At 52.7% G+C, this 18,901-nt stretch overlaps 7 protein-coding genes across 7 annotated transcripts; 4 read left to right on the forward strand and 3 right to left on the reverse strand.

Moving 5' to 3' along the window:
- Nucleotides 1-368: 368 nt before the first annotated feature.
- On the forward strand, nucleotides 369-1,043 carry N7510_004226 (uncharacterized protein; the record flags this gene model as incomplete). The annotated part of the gene is made up of 2 exons (XM_056976152.1): nucleotides 369-371; nucleotides 441-1,043. 2 exons carry the CDS (start codon nucleotides 369-371, stop codon nucleotides 1,041-1,043), a joined length of 606 nt encoding a protein of 201 aa, XP_056836108.1.
- Nucleotides 1,044-1,313: 270 nt separating this feature from the next.
- Nucleotides 1,314-3,476, reverse strand: N7510_004227 (DNA-directed DNA polymerase alpha subunit POL12; the record flags this gene model as incomplete). The annotated part of the gene is made up of 4 exons (XM_056976153.1): nucleotides 1,314-1,487; nucleotides 1,554-2,853; nucleotides 2,906-3,097; nucleotides 3,154-3,476. 4 exons carry the CDS (start codon nucleotides 3,474-3,476, stop codon nucleotides 1,314-1,316), a joined length of 1,989 nt encoding a protein of 662 aa, XP_056836109.1.
- A 160-nt stretch (nucleotides 3,477-3,636) lies between these two features.
- Nucleotides 3,637-5,011, forward strand: N7510_004228 (CRAL/TRIO domain protein; the record flags this gene model as incomplete). Its single annotated transcript, XM_056976154.1, has 3 exons — nucleotides 3,637-4,405; nucleotides 4,463-4,747; nucleotides 4,959-5,011. The coding sequence occupies 3 exons, from the start codon at nucleotides 3,637-3,639 to the stop codon at nucleotides 5,009-5,011; spliced, it is 1,107 nt and encodes a 368-aa protein (XP_056836110.1).
- A 117-nt stretch (nucleotides 5,012-5,128) lies between these two features.
- On the reverse strand, nucleotides 5,129-7,133 carry N7510_004229 (uncharacterized protein; the record flags this gene model as incomplete). The annotated part of the gene is made up of 7 exons (XM_056976155.1): nucleotides 5,129-5,308; nucleotides 5,369-5,496; nucleotides 5,552-5,626; nucleotides 5,679-6,293; nucleotides 6,358-6,447; nucleotides 6,507-6,820; nucleotides 6,898-7,133. The coding sequence occupies 7 exons, from the start codon at nucleotides 7,131-7,133 to the stop codon at nucleotides 5,129-5,131; spliced, it is 1,638 nt and encodes a 545-aa protein (XP_056836111.1).
- Nucleotides 7,134-8,549: 1,416 nt separating this feature from the next.
- N7510_004230 (MATE family efflux transporter) lies at nucleotides 8,550-10,097 on the reverse strand (the record flags this gene model as incomplete). The annotated part of the gene is made up of 2 exons (XM_056976156.1): nucleotides 8,550-9,457; nucleotides 9,557-10,097. 2 exons carry the CDS (start codon nucleotides 10,095-10,097, stop codon nucleotides 8,550-8,552), a joined length of 1,449 nt encoding a protein of 482 aa, XP_056836112.1.
- Nucleotides 10,098-10,890: 793 nt separating this feature from the next.
- N7510_004231 (agmatinase) lies at nucleotides 10,891-12,412 on the forward strand (the record flags this gene model as incomplete). The annotated part of the gene is made up of 6 exons (XM_056976157.1): nucleotides 10,891-11,210; nucleotides 11,297-11,380; nucleotides 11,448-11,669; nucleotides 11,728-12,038; nucleotides 12,098-12,248; nucleotides 12,322-12,412. The coding sequence occupies 6 exons, from the start codon at nucleotides 10,891-10,893 to the stop codon at nucleotides 12,410-12,412; spliced, it is 1,179 nt and encodes a 392-aa protein (XP_056836113.1).
- Nucleotides 12,413-13,220: 808 nt separating this feature from the next.
- Nucleotides 13,221-18,782, forward strand: N7510_004232 (uncharacterized protein; the record flags this gene model as incomplete). Its single annotated transcript, XM_056976158.1, has 5 exons — nucleotides 13,221-13,377; nucleotides 13,535-13,858; nucleotides 13,921-14,102; nucleotides 14,157-18,173; nucleotides 18,273-18,782. 5 exons carry the CDS (start codon nucleotides 13,221-13,223, stop codon nucleotides 18,780-18,782), a joined length of 5,190 nt encoding a protein of 1,729 aa, XP_056836114.1.
- Nucleotides 18,783-18,901: the final 119 nt, after the last annotated feature.

The following is an 18,901-nucleotide window of genomic DNA, read 5'->3' on the forward strand; positions in this document are numbered from 1 at the left end:
CGAGAATCAACCTTCTTCCCAAAACAAATATAACGGCCTCGACTTGATGTGTCTCTTTTTCTTTCGGAGGTGTCTGGGTTCGGGATATACAAGCGGGACTTTTAGAGGTACCAAGTGAATAAATAAGCTAGCTATTATTCAGACCAATGGTGTCATCAGCATAGATCTTGGTCATTCAACGCGGTGATATTCATTTACAGATGCCAACTAAATACAAGAAAAGCCAGTGGAAAGAGAATGAGTGATGGGCGGAGTTGCAGGCGGCGGGGAAGTTCTGCTGGTCAAAATCAACAGATAAACAAAGACGTCAACTCCCACTTCTCTCCATCTCTACATTTTCCCCAACTCATTCCCTCCAGACATTCACAATGGTACGTTCCCTCCATCAGTCCATCACATTATTATCCTCTACCCATAATTAACCCTTAAACAGAGCAAAGACTCCTCCGCCACCCACCTGCACATGCACCACACCCCGCCTAGCGGACCTCTTCGAAGAATTCACACGCCCCCACGCCTCCCCGGCCTCCCTGGCCGCCGCCGCATCCTCACACAATCTCAATTCAAATACATCCACCGCGCAAGCCGCCGCTGTCGCCGCCGCAGCCGCAGCAGCCGCAGCAGCAGCAAACAGCGCCAGCTACGGCTCATCCTCACCTGCAACAATCCCCTCCTTCCTACCAATTGAAGAAATCTATGTCTCGCCACAGTACCAGCCATCTAACCCAGAAGACGAGGATGATGTCGTGCCTGATCAGCATGCTGCATTTGGGATCACGCGCGCGATGGAACGGAGGAGAGTGGCTATTTGGAGGGATCTGGGCCTTGAGGCTCTTGTGAGGGGGCAGGGGCATGGTGGTGGGTCAGCTTTTGGTGGACCTGGTGGTGGTGGGAATAATAATACTACTACTGGTGCTGGGTCGGGGCCTGGAGCTACGCTGCGTGGGAGTGGTGCTGGTGCGGCGTCGGCTGCTGCGCCTGCTGTGAGGGTGAGAAGTGCCGGGAGGAGGATGGGTGGCCGCAGGACTATTTGTCTTCGGTAACTCGACTTTCTCGTCCCTTTTTATTGTGATTGGGTTTGCATTGTCGGAGTTCTTGGGTTGTGGAGTTGCGTGTTTACAACATATCAGATACCCACCGGATTACTATTAGACGGACTAGTCGAGTTCGTTGATTCATTTTCATTTCACTTTACTAGGTATTTAGTTCAGATCCAAGTTCAGTCTGACTCTGATACCGCCGCAAATTGCCATGCGCCACCAACGCCCAGCATAATGCGAAAAAGAGATACGTACATGCCACATTAGCCAGAACTAGATCCGGTTGACGTTCACCCGGGCCCGTTCGTAGAGCTTGTGGCCCAGTTGTTTCTGCTCACGTTCATCCTCGCCAACCAGCCGTGGGTGGACAGCCATTTGCGCGAAGGTGCCGGCTGCGCGGCGTTTGGATAGTGTGCCCGGGTTGATGACCAAGACGCTATCGACGACCTTGAGCAGGCGTTAGTTAGCAAGAAGTATCGAGTTAAAAAGAGAGAAGCGAAAAAGAAGACATACCTTGACAAACGGGGGCAGCATGCTCGGTACAATTAATACATCCGGCCGGACATTCCACCACTCTCCCAGTTTCATGTAAGGCAGATCCAGCATCGCACCGGTAGCCAGGCCGGCGTCGGTGTTAGGCTTGGGCAAGTTCGAGCGTGCACTTGGTGGGAATAAGGGGAAGAAGTGCCGTTGTTCAATGAGGTATTTGGGCAGACGCGTAAGCAGGTTGCCCTCGGCGGGCCGGCCGTGCAGGACTTCCTCACGGCGCAGCTCGGAGAGCACGTCGTGGGAGCACATGCCGACGACAACCTCGTTGAATGACAGTGTCACTGGGTTAGAGACCATGCGGACCTGCTTGGGCAGACCGAGCTCTTTCTTGAGGAGTTGCTCCTGCGGCCAGGAGACATGCCGACTTAACGCGTCGCGCACGGATGGCACCAGGACGATGGTGATACTGGGCACAGCCGCGGCAAGCCGTGATAGCGGTGCCGAGATGAGATGACGGAAGACGGTAGCGAGAGTGGCCGTGTCCGGGTCGAGACCTTTAATATCTGGAAGGTCAAAATCACCCGATGAGAGCAGCGGGTGCTCAATGTCTAAGAACGGACCCAGCAGCACCAGACTGTCTGCATAGTTATCTGCTGCCTTTTGACAGAGCTCTTGCAACGGCTCAAAGTCCAGGTTATCGTCTGCCGTAAACGGCCCAGCTGCCACCATAACATTTAGTGGCGGGTTGGCATCTCCGTCCAGACGTTCATTGATGCCGTCCAAAGTCACAGCGGAGGATGCTGCTGGCGGTAAGAGAGGCATGGGAAGGACCTCTTTGACGGTAAAGTAGTCACCCGAGGGGTTAATACCTCGAAGAGCCACAATCTGGCCGGGAAAGAAGTTCACCGAAGGCACCGAGTCGACTTTCAGAGGAACACGTCTCCCGGCCCCAGTTCGGCGCGATGTCTCGAGAACCATTGAAGCCGGGTTCAACTTGCCCTCTAGACTATCCGAAGCAATACGTCCCACTGCAATGATTTCGCTCGTGCTCTGGGTGGCAGCACTTCCGAAGTTGATCTCATCTGAGTCGTATTGTTTTTGCAAGAGCGCGGCGAATTCGTCGATTCGGTCGTCCAGAATCTCAGATGCCTCCGATAACCGCATTCCCATGGGCTTATATCCGAATTTCTTGAGGTCCGTGTTCGCCGTGGGTCGAATGCGCGCCTCCGAGAATGGAGCGATAGGGGCTTCTGGGAGCGGTAGATGCGCATTCAGGGTTTCTAATGTCTGGCCGGGATTGGTCCGTTCGGCAAACGAGACCGGTCTTCCACATATATTAGTATTCTTGCCCCCTATTTAGTCAGGGTGTGACATACTGCATTCCACCGACTCCAGCATCACCATTGACTGCAGAACCTGGGGTTTTCGCCCCAATTGGGGATTCATTCTTCGTCATCTTCCCAACCCTCGGGGTGGCGGGGGAGGAGAAGTCGGCCTTGCGCTTCACAGAACCATTGGCTCCGTTCAGGGCACGACCATTCGCGGCATTGGGCGTGAGTTGGTCCAGCCTATAGAATAGAGTCAGCTCTATGAGCCCGGGAGCACCAATATAACTACCACATACATCCCAAACATATCAGAGCCCGCGCCAGCACGCGGGGTTGCCGTGACGGTACTCCGTTTCTGGTCATGGCGGCCAGTCTTGCCGCGAGTCTCCCGCTCCAGGGCCTCTTGCACATCCTGCTTGAATGCACGCACTGTCTCCAGGTTCAACTTGACCTCCTCGCCCATCTTGATACTGTAGGACTCCCATTTGTAAAAGAGCTCCTCTGCGGTGATCGAGTGCACGCGCAGAATCGACTGCAGCTCGACGAGGACATCGTCGGGCAGGCCACCGGGAGCAGAAGCTGCGAATAGCTCCTTGAGCTCTTCGGCTGTGTCGGCCATGGTTGCGCAACGATGATCACAGAGTGAATTAATTGATTGAAGAGGGTTGACGCGACGCGTGATCACCACGCGTTGAGCTGATTAGTCAAGCCGGTGGGTCAGGGTGTCGATCCAGACAATTCAATCTCACACTTAATTCTGTACATATGCCGAGATCACAATGGCAGTCGACGCCCCTGACTCCGCGGTGCCTCCACCATACACCAAGGGTGACACTGCCGAGCCCGAAACTGCTACTGCTGAGGCTGCGACGGAGCAGACCGCGAACCCCGACGAATTGAAACTTCCAACCTCCGCCGCAGACGGTCTCATTCAGAAACCGTTCCCCAAGCCTCTGGACGATGCAAAACCGGAAGCACCTCCGCAATTGACGGCCGACCAGCAATCCAAATATGAGGCTGTGCTCAAGACGGTCAAGTCATGGACCACGGTCCCGACAACCTCCGAGAAGAACTCCGCAGTCGCCCCGATCACGGACGACGAACGCATGTGGTTGACCCGCGAATGTCTCCTTCGATATCTGCGCGCAACCAAGTGGAATGTGGCCGAGGCCGAAGCCCGCCTCCAACGCACACTGACGTGGCGCCGAGAATACGGGATTCAGAAATTGACACCGGACTATATCTCGGTCGAGAACGAGACGGGCAAGCAAGTTATTCTGGGCTTTGACATCCACGGCCGGCCCTGTCTGTACCTCTTGCCGAGTAAACAGAACACGGAGAAGAGTGATCGCCAGGTGGAGCATCTTGTGTTTATGCTGGAGCGGGTCATTGATCTCATGGGCCCTGACCAGGAGACTCTGGCGCTGCTGGTGAATTTCAGTGAGACCAGCTCGGGCCAAAACGCCTCTGTGGGCCAGGGGAAACAGACCCTCAATATCTTGCAAAATCATTACCCAGAGAGACTCGGTCGTGCGCTAGTCATCAATGGTGAGTAGGGGGCATGAAACCCAGTCGGCATGCTTGACTAACTTTGTAATCAATCAGTGCCGTGGCTTATCTGGGGGTTCTTCAAGCTCATCACCCCGTTCATCGACCCGCTAACCCGGACCAAGCTCAAATTCAATGAGGACCTCACTCAGCACGTCCCGCCGAGCCATCTCATGAAGAACGTGGGCGGTGATGTCGAATTCCGGTACGATCATGCTACCTACTGGCCTGCTCTAAATGCACTGGCCGAGCAGCGCCGTACTGCCTACCGTGAGCGTTGGATTCAGGGCGGCAAACAAATTGGCGAGATCGAGAATTACCTCAAGGGTGCGGACACGCCGAGTTTGTCGCAAACTCAGGGGGGACAAGTGAAAAGGCTTAAGTATACACGCATGCCCGCTTGCTTTTTTATAAATACCTTTTTGCTTTCTGCTGGCATCAATTGCTCAGAAAATTTTCGTTCATCCTTCTCTCTCGGCGTTTTAAGCACATATTGTTCCACACGTCGTCCTTTGTTGATAGACGTTCACTTCTATTCTTGACGATATTTTAGCAGTGAGCGCTGTGGAATCGGACGTTACATCTCGCCGTTCCTGGAAGTATTAGAATACATAATAGACCAATATGTCTTGTACAAGACTCCATGGGTGTGAAGGTTTTTGAATAGAGACGTTATATTATCTAGCTATACCGCCGCCAACGCATAAACCCTTCGTAGCATAGTCAAAGCTCCGAGTCAAACTCCGAGTTGACCCACGATGGCTGTGGTGCCTTGGCCCGCATCCAGGCACCGTATCGGTGTAGAAGCCCAAACACCATACCACCACCAGCCAGGACGATGAGCGCCTGTGCAGTAAATGTCCAGGTCCAGCCCGAAGATGCCTCCCATGAGGCAATAAAGAACTGAAAGAATCAAGAACAGTCAGCAACATTCTGCAACTTCTATACTGGAATATATCCTACCGGATTGATAAACGCGCTCAGATTAAGAAAGACGGCATAGAATGTAATGACGCTGGTCGATTGCAAGGGATAGCAGTCCACGATATAGCTGCTAGTCACTGTATTACCGATCTGGATTCCGGCGGCAACTGGAAGCGGGTCAGTCTTTTTATCTTGGGTTCAATTCATCCGACGAGCCCGTACATAGGAAGAAGGCGACCTGGCCCACCATCCAGTGATAATTCTTGTCAATGCTGACCCCCCAAAGAATCAACCCGACTGCAAAAATTTGTCAGTCCAGTGAAAAATCAATCGCGAGCGGAAAACTCACTGGCCGTGATCAATATCGCCGGATATGCCAGCCACAGCCGCATCTCAGCCACGCGCACATTCCCATTGTGTTTGCTCAACTTCGTAACAATATAGTCACTCAATCTACCGGAGCAACAGATTTCTGAAACAACGGTTCCCATCAATAATCCCAGGAACAAGAGACCCTGGATCAGCGGGGAGTAGCTTGCGTATGCGGCTGGCACCATGGTGATAACCGAGAGAACCCACCAGTACCACACAAAGCTGTATCCAAGGACAGCAATAGCGACAACAGGAAGTTGGAATGTGAGGAAGAAGCGGATGATATAATCCCAAGGCTTGGGGTGGCGCATGCCAGGCACTGGTCGCACGTTTAGGAAAGGCAGCTTTTTTGTCCGAGGCATGTCGGCGAGAGAGTCCTGCACTGCAGATAAGCTGTCCTCTCCAGGAAGCTTTTCAATATCTGCTGTAATGGTCTTGTTTTCGTCAAGACGTGGCATATGCTGCAGCATCTTGTTTCGTGGGTATAGTGTCTCCGGCATGAAAGCAAGCTCCAGAACCAGCAACGCGGCGAAAAGAATGGCGTTGAACCAATTAATCCAAGCGGCACTGACAAGATTTAAGAACCCACCAACTATGGTGAAATGTCAATCTATTTTAAAATACAACCCTGTTTCTGGCGACAGTTGATAACTCACAGGTCGGACCAAGAAGAAGTCCAGAATCCAATGCCAGTACCCACAGGCCGAGCTTTTGACCACGCTCATAATCAAAAAAGAGGTCATTGACTGTTCCATGACCCATCGTCAGCCAAGCTTCATTTATTTTGCTCCAGGCTCACACATACCAACTGCCATTCCAACCGTCGAAGCCGGGCTCACCCCGAACCCTTGAAAGAAACGGGCAGCCATGTATCCGGAATATGTATTAGCAACTGCTGCGCCGATCGTTGAGACTAAAGCAATTGTCGTCCCAGTGATGAAAATGATCCGGCGACCATAAATGTCACTGAGTGATGACCATACGAGCGGGCCGACTGCTAGTCCTAAAGCTGGCACGGCGACAGTCCAGTTAACTTGAGAGTAGCTGATATCATATTGTGTTTGGATTTCTGAAAATGATGGGACAGTGGTCGTTGTCAGATATGTGAACAGAAAATATCTGATTGGAGTATGAGTTAGTATCTCAATGAACTGATTATTGCGACATAAATTCTAGCTGCTCTTTTTGGAACTCACTTGAGCATAACTGCCGACAATATAGTATGCTTTTGAAGATTTGACCAATTCAATGGGTCTAATGGATCAGAAGTTGGCTGCGGATGAAGTTTGATTCCATTCTTGTCGACAACATGACAGGCAATGTGGGTACCCTCAATTGGTGTGGCTGTCTCGCCCTCAGATCTAAAAAGGCCATTGATTTGGTTGGATTTTTCGTCAGAGCTCTGTTTCTCACGCATAACTGTTTCCTCCATTGTTGCGCCTGTGAGAGATGGTCCGGTTTATGCGAGGATGCAACCCTAACTTAAGCTTAAGAAATCGAAGCACGCAATACTTATAGTTAACAAGGGGCATTATTCGGATATATGCAAGCTACTCGCACCCCTGTTTCCTAAATATCCCGCGGAGTGCAGATGCGAGGGCGTGGCTTATCAGTCGAGCATATTCGGCGGCGGAACGCATGTGCGTCATAGCTTCAAACAATTCCAAGAAAGACCTTTGTCTCACAAGATAATTGTATTCCTATTACATTATGGACAAATCTTGGGAAGTCCAGTTCTGGATAATTGAGTTTTTACGCCTTGTTTGGGTTACTGACGGCGTGATACAACCAATTTCTGCGATTTCCAAGCATCACAACTCTTAACCAGTCTCATCATAGACCTGCAAGTTAAAGGCGCGGCTTATCAGAATGACAGGGGCCCGAGCTACTACTTCCTGCAGTCTGAATTGCGCCAATCAGCAGGCACCCAACGGTGATAAGGGCTTGAAGATAAGACCCAAGTGACCTTCTAGGTTGAGCAGGCGTAAGGAAGATCCTGAATCCGATAACAGTCACGTCAACTATTTTGATTATTTTCTGGGGTATTGATAACGGTATGCAGGGGTATCGACATGAGTTCTGGGGTAAAGGTCTAGATCCGCGTTATATTCGAAGCCAGCAACAGCCATGACACAGTATAAATTTCTGGGTTATTAGAATGGATCGTCGTGCAAAGTTGAATACTTAAGCCGAACAAAGGGTCAAAATCCAAAGATTTGTGTCAAGCTTGCCACTGGTCAGCTTTATTGCTTGGTATCATCGTAGCTCCCTCTCCAAAAACAGATTATAATTCTGTTTGGCAGAGGAGTGATAAACAAACTGTAAACACGTTTGTAAGGAGAATGAAACTTATGACTTCCTCTATCTTGAACTATCTGTAGCTCTTTTGCCGTCAGCAAAAACGACTTTAGACTTGACTCTATCGACCTTCCGAATTTGGTCAATACCTGGAGAACCAATGGCCCCTGTCTTCCCCGCTAGTCTTTGATAAGACCCCTGCATCTTGATAACTAACAATCGTTTACGCTTTTATTAAGCATACTAGTAAAGCGATAAGATAATTGATTTTATGCAGCCCTGACGTAACAAACCCGCCTGTTGGTACATCTACATCCTGCTGCATTTGGTCTAGCCTAACCCTGAACAGCAATAGGTTTCAATCAGTCAATCAAGTCATCAAGAAGACCTGTACATATGAAATGTTTTGAGGCTATCAACAGCCGCAAGTCTACCTACCTCTAGTGCAGGTGAAAGGCATCTAGTATCTGTATCCCAACTTCCAACGCCCGAAGGATATAACTTTAGGCATCGTTGCATAGAAATAGGTGCCCTACAATAGGGGCTTCCTCTATGTCTCAAAGCCAGCTTCCAAGCTGTCATGAACATCCATCCGTAAAAATGCCTTACGCACCTCGACCTCCCACTGACTACGAGCCACGATAATCCACTCCAAGAACCCCACCAGATATAAAGCAATACACTGTCCCACCCACAGGCCCTTCAGTCCCCAACCATGAAAGGCCAACCATATACCAAGTGGCAGCGCACCGCAATAGTAGCTCACGATATTGACCAGCGCGCCGACATGCTGTCTCCCCATTCCACGCAGACTCCCACCACAGCTTCCATTCAGCCCATCTGCAATTTGGAACAGAGCCACATAGGGAAGAACCTCAGCAGTCAGCTTCACAACGCCAGCATCATCGTTGAAGATCTTTGCAAAATGGTTTCGCGTGCCCATCAGCAATGCCAGCACAGCACCGCCAACCACCATACTGAGAACAGCAGACGTATGGGCCGCGCGTGACGCTGCAACGCCATTCCGCAATCCCAGCAAGTTACCAACACGAGTGGACGTCGCTACGCCGATACCGAATGGAATCGTGTTGAGCACCTGGTCAGCCGTCATGATGACACTCTGAGCCGCAAGGGGAATCGTGCCCAGCCGACCCGCTGCCAGTGCCACGATCTCAAAGGCCCACCACTCCGTGCCTACGTGCACAAATCCAAGAAGGGCGAGCCGGGCAAATGTGCCCAGGTTTTGGAATGCATCTCGCGACCAGCCGCCCCAGCACTCGGATCCGGCGACTAGCTTTGAGTATAGCACCAGCAGTGTGAATGATATCCAGTAAGAGAGACCGGTTGCAAGGGGCGCTCCGAGGAGGCCGATGTTGAATGTGTAGCAGAATACATAGTTGAGGCCGGCGTTGAGTGGGGAGGTGATCAGGAGAACGTATGTCCCTGCTCTCATGATGCCTTTTTTTTGTTCGCCATTAGCAATGCCAATTGGTGATCATACTAGGTTCCATACCCTGTGCTTGGAGATACTTTTTCATCAACTCGAAATATATATACCCCAGCCCCCCGGTATAAGACAAGTGAGGAATCTCGCACTATCGCGCGACAACTGCGGATCCTGCCCGAGAAAGAGAAATACCGGCTCCGAGCACGCCCATAGGATAGCCACTGGGACATAAAACAGGCCCAGAACCAAGAATCCTCGCTGGAGCAAGATCCCTAGGTCATGTTTGTTGGAACTCCCCGTGAACGTCGAGGAGGCCAGTGTATCCAGGGCCGTCGTGCCGCCTAGCCCTATCATCCACGCTGTGACCATGGCGAACATCTGGGAGAATGCGCTAACGGCGAGGTTCTCGGGAGAGGAACGTCCGATAATGAGCACGGAGACAGTTTGGAGGCTGTTCTGGAGAGTGTATGCCAGGATCACCGGGATTGAACTCTTCAGTAACAACCAGAACTCGGAGAGGAAAAGTCCCCTAGAGGTCGTTTCCGTACTCTCGCCGTCATTTTCGGGTGGATTGCCTGCCGGATCATGGTCTGCGAGCTTAGGGAGTAATGAAGTATACTCGTCTGGCACCGAGCCACTCGAATCTGTCATGTTGTTTGTGGCGGTAGGTGGGAAGTTATCGCACATGAATATAGATGGACAGAGCGAAACCCTTTTGTCGAAAGATATGGATTTCTACTTTTGTATGTATTAGCGATGACCGCAGCATTGCCAATGCTCGATGGCAGCTCAGTTGATGCGGGACTACTTTGAATACAGCTATGACGGAGGAGATAGTGGGAATCCCGCATCCTAATCCACCGGTACGGAATTAAGCCTAAGAATTCGAAATATTTTTTTGCTATTCCTCGGAGTATTGCGTAGTTTCTTTGTCGACTCCGCTGTCGGAGGATTGGAGATAACAGAGCTATAGATGGTGTTTTCGCCAATCATCTCCTGGTGATAAGCCTTCTCTTCTATCGGAACATCACCGACATGCCCTATCTTATCAGAGCGTTCATCGCATTTCTTCGAGACTTTCCTCTCAACCGGCCTTCCCTTTTGGGTCATTAGGGTTTCAGGCTCCGTTTCGCAAGCTGACTGCCGTCATTCCTTGCCCTGACATGGATCCTCCATTAGGAAGGCAAGCGGAGCGCCCGGAGTCATCCCGACCCAAGAGCCTGGAATCAAGCGGAGAAAGCAAATGTGTATCAGTCTCCGAATTTGGGTAACGAAAGGAGATTGCCTATGGGAATTTGTCGGGCAAGCACCTGCGGTGAAGATCAGTCAGTCTTAACCTAGTTCAACGGAACTACATATACAGGCTCTACCTAAGTTCCAACGCTCTGCCCATTCAAATTTTTCTTTTTACAATTGAATCTTTTGAACCTCTCATTGTCTTGAAATGTTCTCTTCGACAATTGGCATTCTTGCCCTATCCACTCTCGCCGTGGCGCATGGGGACCACAGCCAGATCGCACTGGGCCCGCACCAGGGACTGTGGTACAACACCCTCCCCGGAGACGGAGGCACCCAGGCCGACTCGGTGTTCTCTGGCATCTCGACCTTCGGCCGACTGCCCTATTTCCCATGCCTGTCCAGCGAAGCTGAAAGATACGACATTGCGTTCCTAGGAGCTCCCTTTGACACGGGTACTTCGTACAGACCAGGAGCACGGTTCGGACCCAGTGGAATTAGACAAGGTTCTCGCCGTCTCAATCTTTAGTATGTTGTTTCTCCTATGACGGGCAGAAGTGCTTACGTCGGGTCACGTTTGGAATCATCAAAGGCTCACGCAAATTGGGGTTCAGCGGAGGCTACAATGTCCCGTTGGAGGCGAATCCGTTTAGTAGCGATATGCGGATCATGGATTGTGGTGATATCCCGGTGACGTCGTATGTGATCTATCTCTATCGACAATATGATGGATAACGGCTGATGGAGGGGAAAATGATAACGCAGATATGACAACGCTTGGGCCATCAAGCAAATCGAAGAAGGCCACAACAGTGTGCTTATGCGCAAGCCGTTTACCAATGCCGACCAGTATGGTCTGTCCCGGGCTGGGAAGACTCTTCCCCGGGTCATCACTCTAGGGGGGGACCACACCATCACACTGCCGCTGCTGCGCAGTATCAGCAAGGCCTACGGACCCGTGACGGTGATCCACTTTGATAGTCACCTGTAAGACAAATTGTGCAAATCAGACCGACGGTCAGAACACTGATACAACGCAACACAGAGACACCTGGAAACCCAAGGTGTTCGGTGGTGCGCCCAGCGACGTGGCCGCGATCAACCACGGCACCTACTTCTACCATGCTGCGATGGAGGGTCTCCTCAAGAACGACACCAACATCCACGCAGGAATCCGCACGACGCTGTCCGGACCGTCGGACTATGAGAACGATGGGTACTGTGGATTCGAAATCGTCGAGGCCCGCGAGATCGATACCATTGGCACGGACGGTATCATCAAGAAGATCCGGGATCGAGTGGGGACTGAGAACCCAGTTTATCTCTCGATCGATATCGACACTTTGGACCCAGCTTGTAAGTGGTTGTGATGTATCGTTTGTGGAGCATTCGAGCCTAACTCTTGGAATTCATAGTTGCGCCAGCCACTGGAACTCCCGAGACGGGCGGCTGGTCTACGCGCGAACTGCGGACGATCATCCGTGGACTGGATGGATTGAACTTCATCGGGGCGGACATTGTTGAGGTGGCTCCGGCATATGACACCAATGCCGAACTGTCCACTATGTATGTCCTTTTTTTTTTTTTTTTTTTTTCCCCCGGCCATCCCTGTCCGATCACTTTGACTAACTCCTGTTAGGGCGGCCGCCGACGTGCTGTATGAGGTGCTCACGATCATGGTCAAGAAAGGACCATTGTCCATCAGTAGTCCAGCCCACGAGCAGCTGTGATCCATTCGTCTCCACAGGATCTCAAGTTCTGGACTTTTTGGGCAGGACGTTAGGGCAGAAGTGGGTTCGGAGCCGGTTCGAGCGTTTCACGCCGGACAATCAGAATTTCGTTCGGGGGCAGGGATTAGGGAGACAGACGGAACCGAGGCTTGCGGGATTGGCTCGATGGCCCGTCCCTGGCTGAGATAGGCTAGCGATCGGCAGAGGCCGGTGGACTTGTCAATGATGGAGTTAGTGCCGTTCTACCCTCAGGGGGTTCGTAGGCGGGCAAATTCAGGGCCATGATGGAGACAGGCGGTCCTGGTTAGCGATAACTTAAAGGAACATCTGAAACGAGCGGATGAAATGGTTCGGAGTGGATGTGGGGAGGAACAAACCATGGCTGATGTATGTCCCGCCGATGTACAATTCAGGGGAACACCACCACTTCGCTTGGCCAAAGCTCCACCATAGTAGAGTCCTCGATTCAGCTGTTCTGTGAACCATTATTTTTGCATTGGTTATTCTTGTTCTTCTTGTTCTTCGTAGTAATTCTGCGGATGATTATAGCTGCATTCGCTACACTGGTTTTTTTTCCCCTTGTTCTGCTCTTCGGCCGGAACCATCGCCAAGTGCCTGCCTGACATTTGACACCCGCTGCCATCCCGGCAAAACCGAATAGGGGCCAACTCTTTTTCCCTCTCCACAATTATTATTCCAGACCACCCGCTTCCTTCTCTCCCATCCACGCCTCATGCCTACCCTTCTCCCCTTTGCATAAATTTCTCATCCCCAACATCCACCCGGTGTGGTTTTTGACTCAGGGGAGATGACGATCTCACCTCCAGGGTCGCCGACGGGCCTGCCCCAGCGGCCGATGAGTTCGATGATGCGCACGCCGCGCAGCACCAGTCGCATGAGTGTCAGCAGTAAACACGGGGGAAGTCGCGCGTCAGACGAAGATGGCAAGACAGCGGTCAAAGTTGGTATGTGTACCTTTCTCTTATCGGCCCCGCCCCCTGGACGCGATCGCGCTGTGTGTGTGTGCCTCTTCCGTCGCGTCGCAAATCGCACAGTCGCACGCACACCGACGATGCGCCCAAGGACCATGTGTGATCGGTTCGCTAACCTGCCGTTCTGCAGCTGTCCGTGTGCGACCTCCGCTCAAATCTACTGATCCTGGCTACGAGTTAATTCCCCAGCGCTTTCAGCGGTCCATGGTTCATGTCACGGCACCGACCAGCCTAGCCGTGGATGTGCCTCAGGGGCGCAAACTGTTTGTTTTTGACCGTGTTTTCCCAGAGACCATTGAGCAGGAGGGCGTCTGGGAGTACCTCAGTGACAGCGTGAACTCTTTTGTTCAGGGATACAATGTCTCCATCCTGGCCTACGGGCAGTCCGGTGCGGGCAAATCATACACCATGGGCACCTCGGGTCCCAATGAACAAAACGATTCAGAAGCAATGGGTAGGTGTGACCATGCACGTTGCTATTACCGATCCCAAGCTAATTGAACATCCCACGTCTAGGTATCATTCCTCGTGCCGCCCAGGCCCTCTTCGATAAACTGGACGGATCCCCCAAGCACAACCGCAATGGCTCCAGCTCAACGGGCCTCCGGACTCCGCAGCGATATTCCATGAGCTCTGCCACAAGTTTTGGGAAATTGAATGGGGAGAAGAACTGGCAGCTCAAGGCCACTTATGTGGAGGTACCTTTCCCACCCATCGCAGCGGCTAATTCAGTATGCTAATCCGATATCTAGATCTACAACGAACAACTCCGTGACCTGCTCCTGCCGGAATCTACTCCCGTCGGCGATCGCAGCAGTGTCACCATCCGTGAAGACGCCAAAGGCCGCATTCTCCTAACTGGTCTTCACCAAGTGAACATCAACTGCTTCGAAGACCTGATCGGTGCTCTCAACTTTGGCTCTACCATCCGTCAAACGGATTCTACAGCAATTAACGCCAAGTCCTCTCGGTCGCATGCAGTCTTCAGTTTGAACCTTGTGCGCAAGTCGGCCACAAACCCGACCAGCTCCCCCAAGGAGAAGCGCATGTCCATGCCCGTGGACTCGTTCCCCAGCGGAGGAGAGTCCGTCACTGTGGATAGCAAGCTCCACTTCGTCGATTTGGCCGGTAGCGAACGTCTGAAGAACACTGGTGCCTCTGGTGAGCGGGCTCGCGAAGGTATCTCCATCAACGCTGGTCTGGCGGCACTTGGCAAGGTCATATCGCAGCTGTCTTCGCGCCAGTCTGGCTCTCACGTCTCGTATCGTGACTCCCGACTCACCCGCCTGCTCCAAGACTCATTGGGTGGGAACGCCATCACATACATGATTGCCTGTGTAACCCCTGCCGAGTTCCATCTCAGCGAGACTCTGAACACAGTTCAGTACGCGCAGCGAGCCAGAGCTATCCAGAGCAAGCCCCGTATCCAACAGGTCGCCGACGAGGGCGACAAGCAGGCATTGATTGAACGGCTCAAGGCGGAAGTGGCCTTCTTGCGCCAACAGATCCGGAATTCGGAGGGTTCCGGGCGTCGTGAGGCAGGATCTCCGGAGCGAAGCGAACGCAAGAACGAACGGGAGATCAGCCTGCAGAACCAACTGCTCGACGTCCAGGAGAGTTACAACGCGCTCAGCCAGCGGCATGCTAAGCTGATCTCGGCGATGGCCAACGACGATAGCGCTACAAACGGAGATATGGATGATGCAGCCAGCGACATCGGCAAGAGCTCCATTGAGCGCATGCAGCGCTCGAAATCTTTCGCCGAGTCTGTGGAACAGGTGGTCCTTGAGTACGAGAAGACCATCCAAACTTTGGAGGCTTCGCTTTCCAACACTCGTTCTTCTCTGTCCACTACCGAGAGCACTCTTTTGGAGCGTGAGACCAGGTGTGCCTACGTCGAGACTGTCAATCAGCAGCTCCAGTCGCGCGTTCAGAAGCTGCTGGATCGCGAAGCCAGCAGTGAGGCCTACCTCCACGAATTGGAGTCCAAGATTGATGGCCACTCGACTGGTGAAGAAAAGCATGCTGCAATCATTTCTGAGCTGCGCAAGGAGTTGATCCGTGCCCGCGATGGCGAAATTGGTTGCGAGGAATACATCTCGACCTTGGAAGAGCGACTGGCGGAGGCTGACCAAGATATGGAACTGATGCAACGCGAAGTGATGCGCCTGGAACATGTGATTGAGCGCCAGCGCGGCCTTGGAAAGCTCGACAATCTGCTGAATGAGCTGGACAACCTGAACCAGAATGGTGAGGAGGAGCATGACGGTCCGGATGGCACCGAGACCACATCGGCGCCCGGGCCAGTCAAGTACCATAGGCACACCCCATCGCTGAACGTTCTCAATGAAGCTGTCGAAACGGCTATTCCCGAGTCTGATGAGGGCCTGATTGATCCGATCCCCGAGACGGAGGATGAGCCGACTGCGGAACTTGAGCAGACCACTTCTGGTGAGGATCTGAAGGTGCTGGAGGATGCGACCAACCAGCTGGAGGCGCGACGCTCGGAATCGATTCGTGAGGAACCAATGACCAGCCCCGCCCAAAGCAAATTTGTTGCCGACAAGCTCGAGACTGTCACCCAGGAGCTTTTCGATCTGCGTCTACAGCATGAGACCACCGTCACTGACTATGAACTGCTCGAGACTAAGTACGAGGAGGCTTTGAAAGCCCTCACCGAGCTCCGGCAGGACAAGGTGGATGAAGGCCGCCGCCCTGCCCCTCGCACGCAGAATGATTCCTCGCGTCCTGTCTCTTTTTTAGAGATTGGCAACGCTCCGATCTCGAAGTCTGGAGCACAACACTCATTCTCGCAATCGCTCTCCTCGGAGTTGTCCTCGGCAGAGGCCTCAGCTACTTCGCGCGGAGTATTTGAAGATTCTAAGAACGACACCTCAGATGACGCTACCACTCCACCGGCGTCCAGCGTGATTGCGCCAGATGCTGCCGATGCTGAGAGCATGCGCAAGATGATTGCGGACCACCAGGAGAGTGCTGACCTCATGTCTGAGAAATATGCCCAACTGCAATCTGAGCACGAGGAGATTCTTAGCCTCGTTGACAAGCTCAAGGCTGAGGTCCAACGCTCCAAGGCCGGTTCTCCCACAACGCCTGGTTTCAAGAGTCCTATGATTCGCCGAATGACCAGCCAAACCCGTATCACCAACCACAGCCTCATGTCCGGAGTGGACCGCGCTCACCGGTCGCTTGGAGCTCTGCGAAACATTGGAATCCAGGAGTTCTCAGACCGACCGGAGCTCATGCAAAACTTTGAGCTTCATTTGGATTCTACTATGCATGAAATCCACAGCCGCGTCGAGCGTCTTCAAGCCTTGGAGGCTGAGAACCAGAGCGTAAAGAGAGAGATGGAGATGAAGTCTACTATCATCTCTGGACTCACACGCGAACGGACAAGCTTGTCCGGCGCTTCGTCCATGGATATGGCCGTCGTTTCACAACTCCGCGAGCAAGTTATGCAGCAGGAGAACCAGATCAATGAACTCCGCATGGCCCACGAGAACCGTGAGAAGTCGTTGCTGGCCGAGATTGAGACTCTCAACAGTCTCCTGAAGTCGCAGGAGGCTGCCGCCGAAGCTCTGGACGCGGGCGCTGAGGACCAGCAGAAGAAGATTGGCGTTCTCGAGGGTGAACTGACCGAGTGGAAGGGCAAGCACCAGAGTGCCGTGGACAATCTGCAGTCCTCCCAGACGCAGCTCACCTCCACCCTCGCTGAGCTTGAGACCGCGATTGCTTCGGTGGAGGCTATGCGGGCCGAGCGCGCTGCAGCAGGCAGCCCAGCTGATAAGGAGGCCATCGCCAAGGAGCTTGAAGCCGAGCGTGTCAAGCAGCAGAAGCTTGTAAATGGCTTGAACACGGAAATCGATGGGCACAAGTCCACCATTGCCGCCCAATTGGAACAGATTGCCAATTTGGAGAAATCGCACACTGCCGCCCAGGCAGAACTGTCTGCGCAACTGGCTTCCAAGGGCGGAGACGGAGATGCTGCCGAGGCCCATCGCTCCCGTATCGCCGATCTTGAGCAGGAAATTTCTACTCACAAGTCTGCCATTGACTCGCACAAGACCGACCTGGAATCGCTGCAAGAGTCGCACGCGCGTCAATTGGCGGAGTTGGAGGAGCGCACTCGCGCTGCCGCTCAAAGTGAGCATGAATCGCGTCTTGCCGAGAAGGATGCCAAGTATGATCAGTCAATGGCCGCTCTGCAGAAGGAGATTGGTGAATCTCGCGACGAGTTGGTGAAGCTGCTCCGGGCTGTGTCCAGTCTGCTCAACTCCGATGTCACGGCAGAGACATTAGCCGATCAGATCCAGGATGTCCTGGCTCAGAAGCAGCACTTCTCTGACAAGTACGCCGAGTTGATTGATACGAATGACGATCTCCGCAAACAGCTTGAAGCCAGCAGTAATGACAAGATTGTTGCGGATCTGGAGAAGAAGAACGCTACCCAGAACGCCAAGGTGAATGAGCTGGCTCTCTTGGTCGCCACCCTGGAAGAAACCCTCGTGCAGAAGGACGACCTGGTGAAGAAGAAGGAGGCTTTGGTCGAGGAGATCACAATCGAGAAGGAGAAGAGTGTTCGTCTCGTGGAGGAGCTCGAGGAGCAGATCACCAACAGCTTCGACCAGCATAACAACCGTCTGTCCGTCATCCAGCAGGAGCGGGATCACGCTTTGGAGGATGCGAAGGCCAAGATCGCCATCTACGAGAAGGACATTGAAAATTACCGCCTGCGGATTGAACACCTTGAGGTGAGAATTTTCCTAAATACCAATACTGAATAAGCTAACCTCATTTTTCTAGCTTCAAATCAAGAACAGCGGGAACCAGGATGGCTCTCATGATCGCAGCAGCTCTCTCACATCCAACCTCCGCAAGAGCACATCCGCGGCCTCTCTTCCATCGCCTCCTCCAGCTATTCCCCTTCCCCCCTGCCGAGCATCGCCTCAACTGCCAATGGCACTGCAGGCAGCGTGTCTCCGCCCAGCTCTCGGCACGCTAGCAAGGAGCTGGTGAATGCCCAGCTTGTCGAAGACCAGGAAGCCCGTATCCGAACCATTGAAAAGCATCTGTATGCTGAGAAGCAGTTGACTGCTACCTTGGAGGAGGCCCTCGGTGACCTAGAGACCCAGAGCAACAAGGTCAAGACTGACTGCGACGGCTGGAAGAAGAAGGCGTGGCAACTTGAGGATGAGCTGTCCACTCTGCGTAAGGAGCGCAACTCAGCCCGACTTTCTTTGCAGACTGTTGAGGAAGAGCGCAGCGCTCGGAAAGAGGCCGAAGCCGCCCGGGCCCAGCTGGAGGAGCGCATGAACGCTCTCAACAAAAAGAAGAAGAAGAGCACGCTCAACTGCTTCTAATCCCTCCCCAAAAAAGCGATCTTTCGTCTGTCGTTATCGCTGTACTCATACACTTTTCCTACTTGGCCCATGTTTCATACCCTGCCCTTTCTTATTGCGATTCCCCTGTCAATAACTAC

This window comes from Penicillium lagena (genome assembly GCF_028827675.1).
Source record: "Penicillium lagena strain IBT 129212 chromosome Unknown utg000002l_segment0_segment0, whole genome shotgun sequence".
Classification (NCBI taxonomy): domain Eukaryota; kingdom Fungi; phylum Ascomycota; class Eurotiomycetes; order Eurotiales; family Aspergillaceae; genus Penicillium; species Penicillium lagena.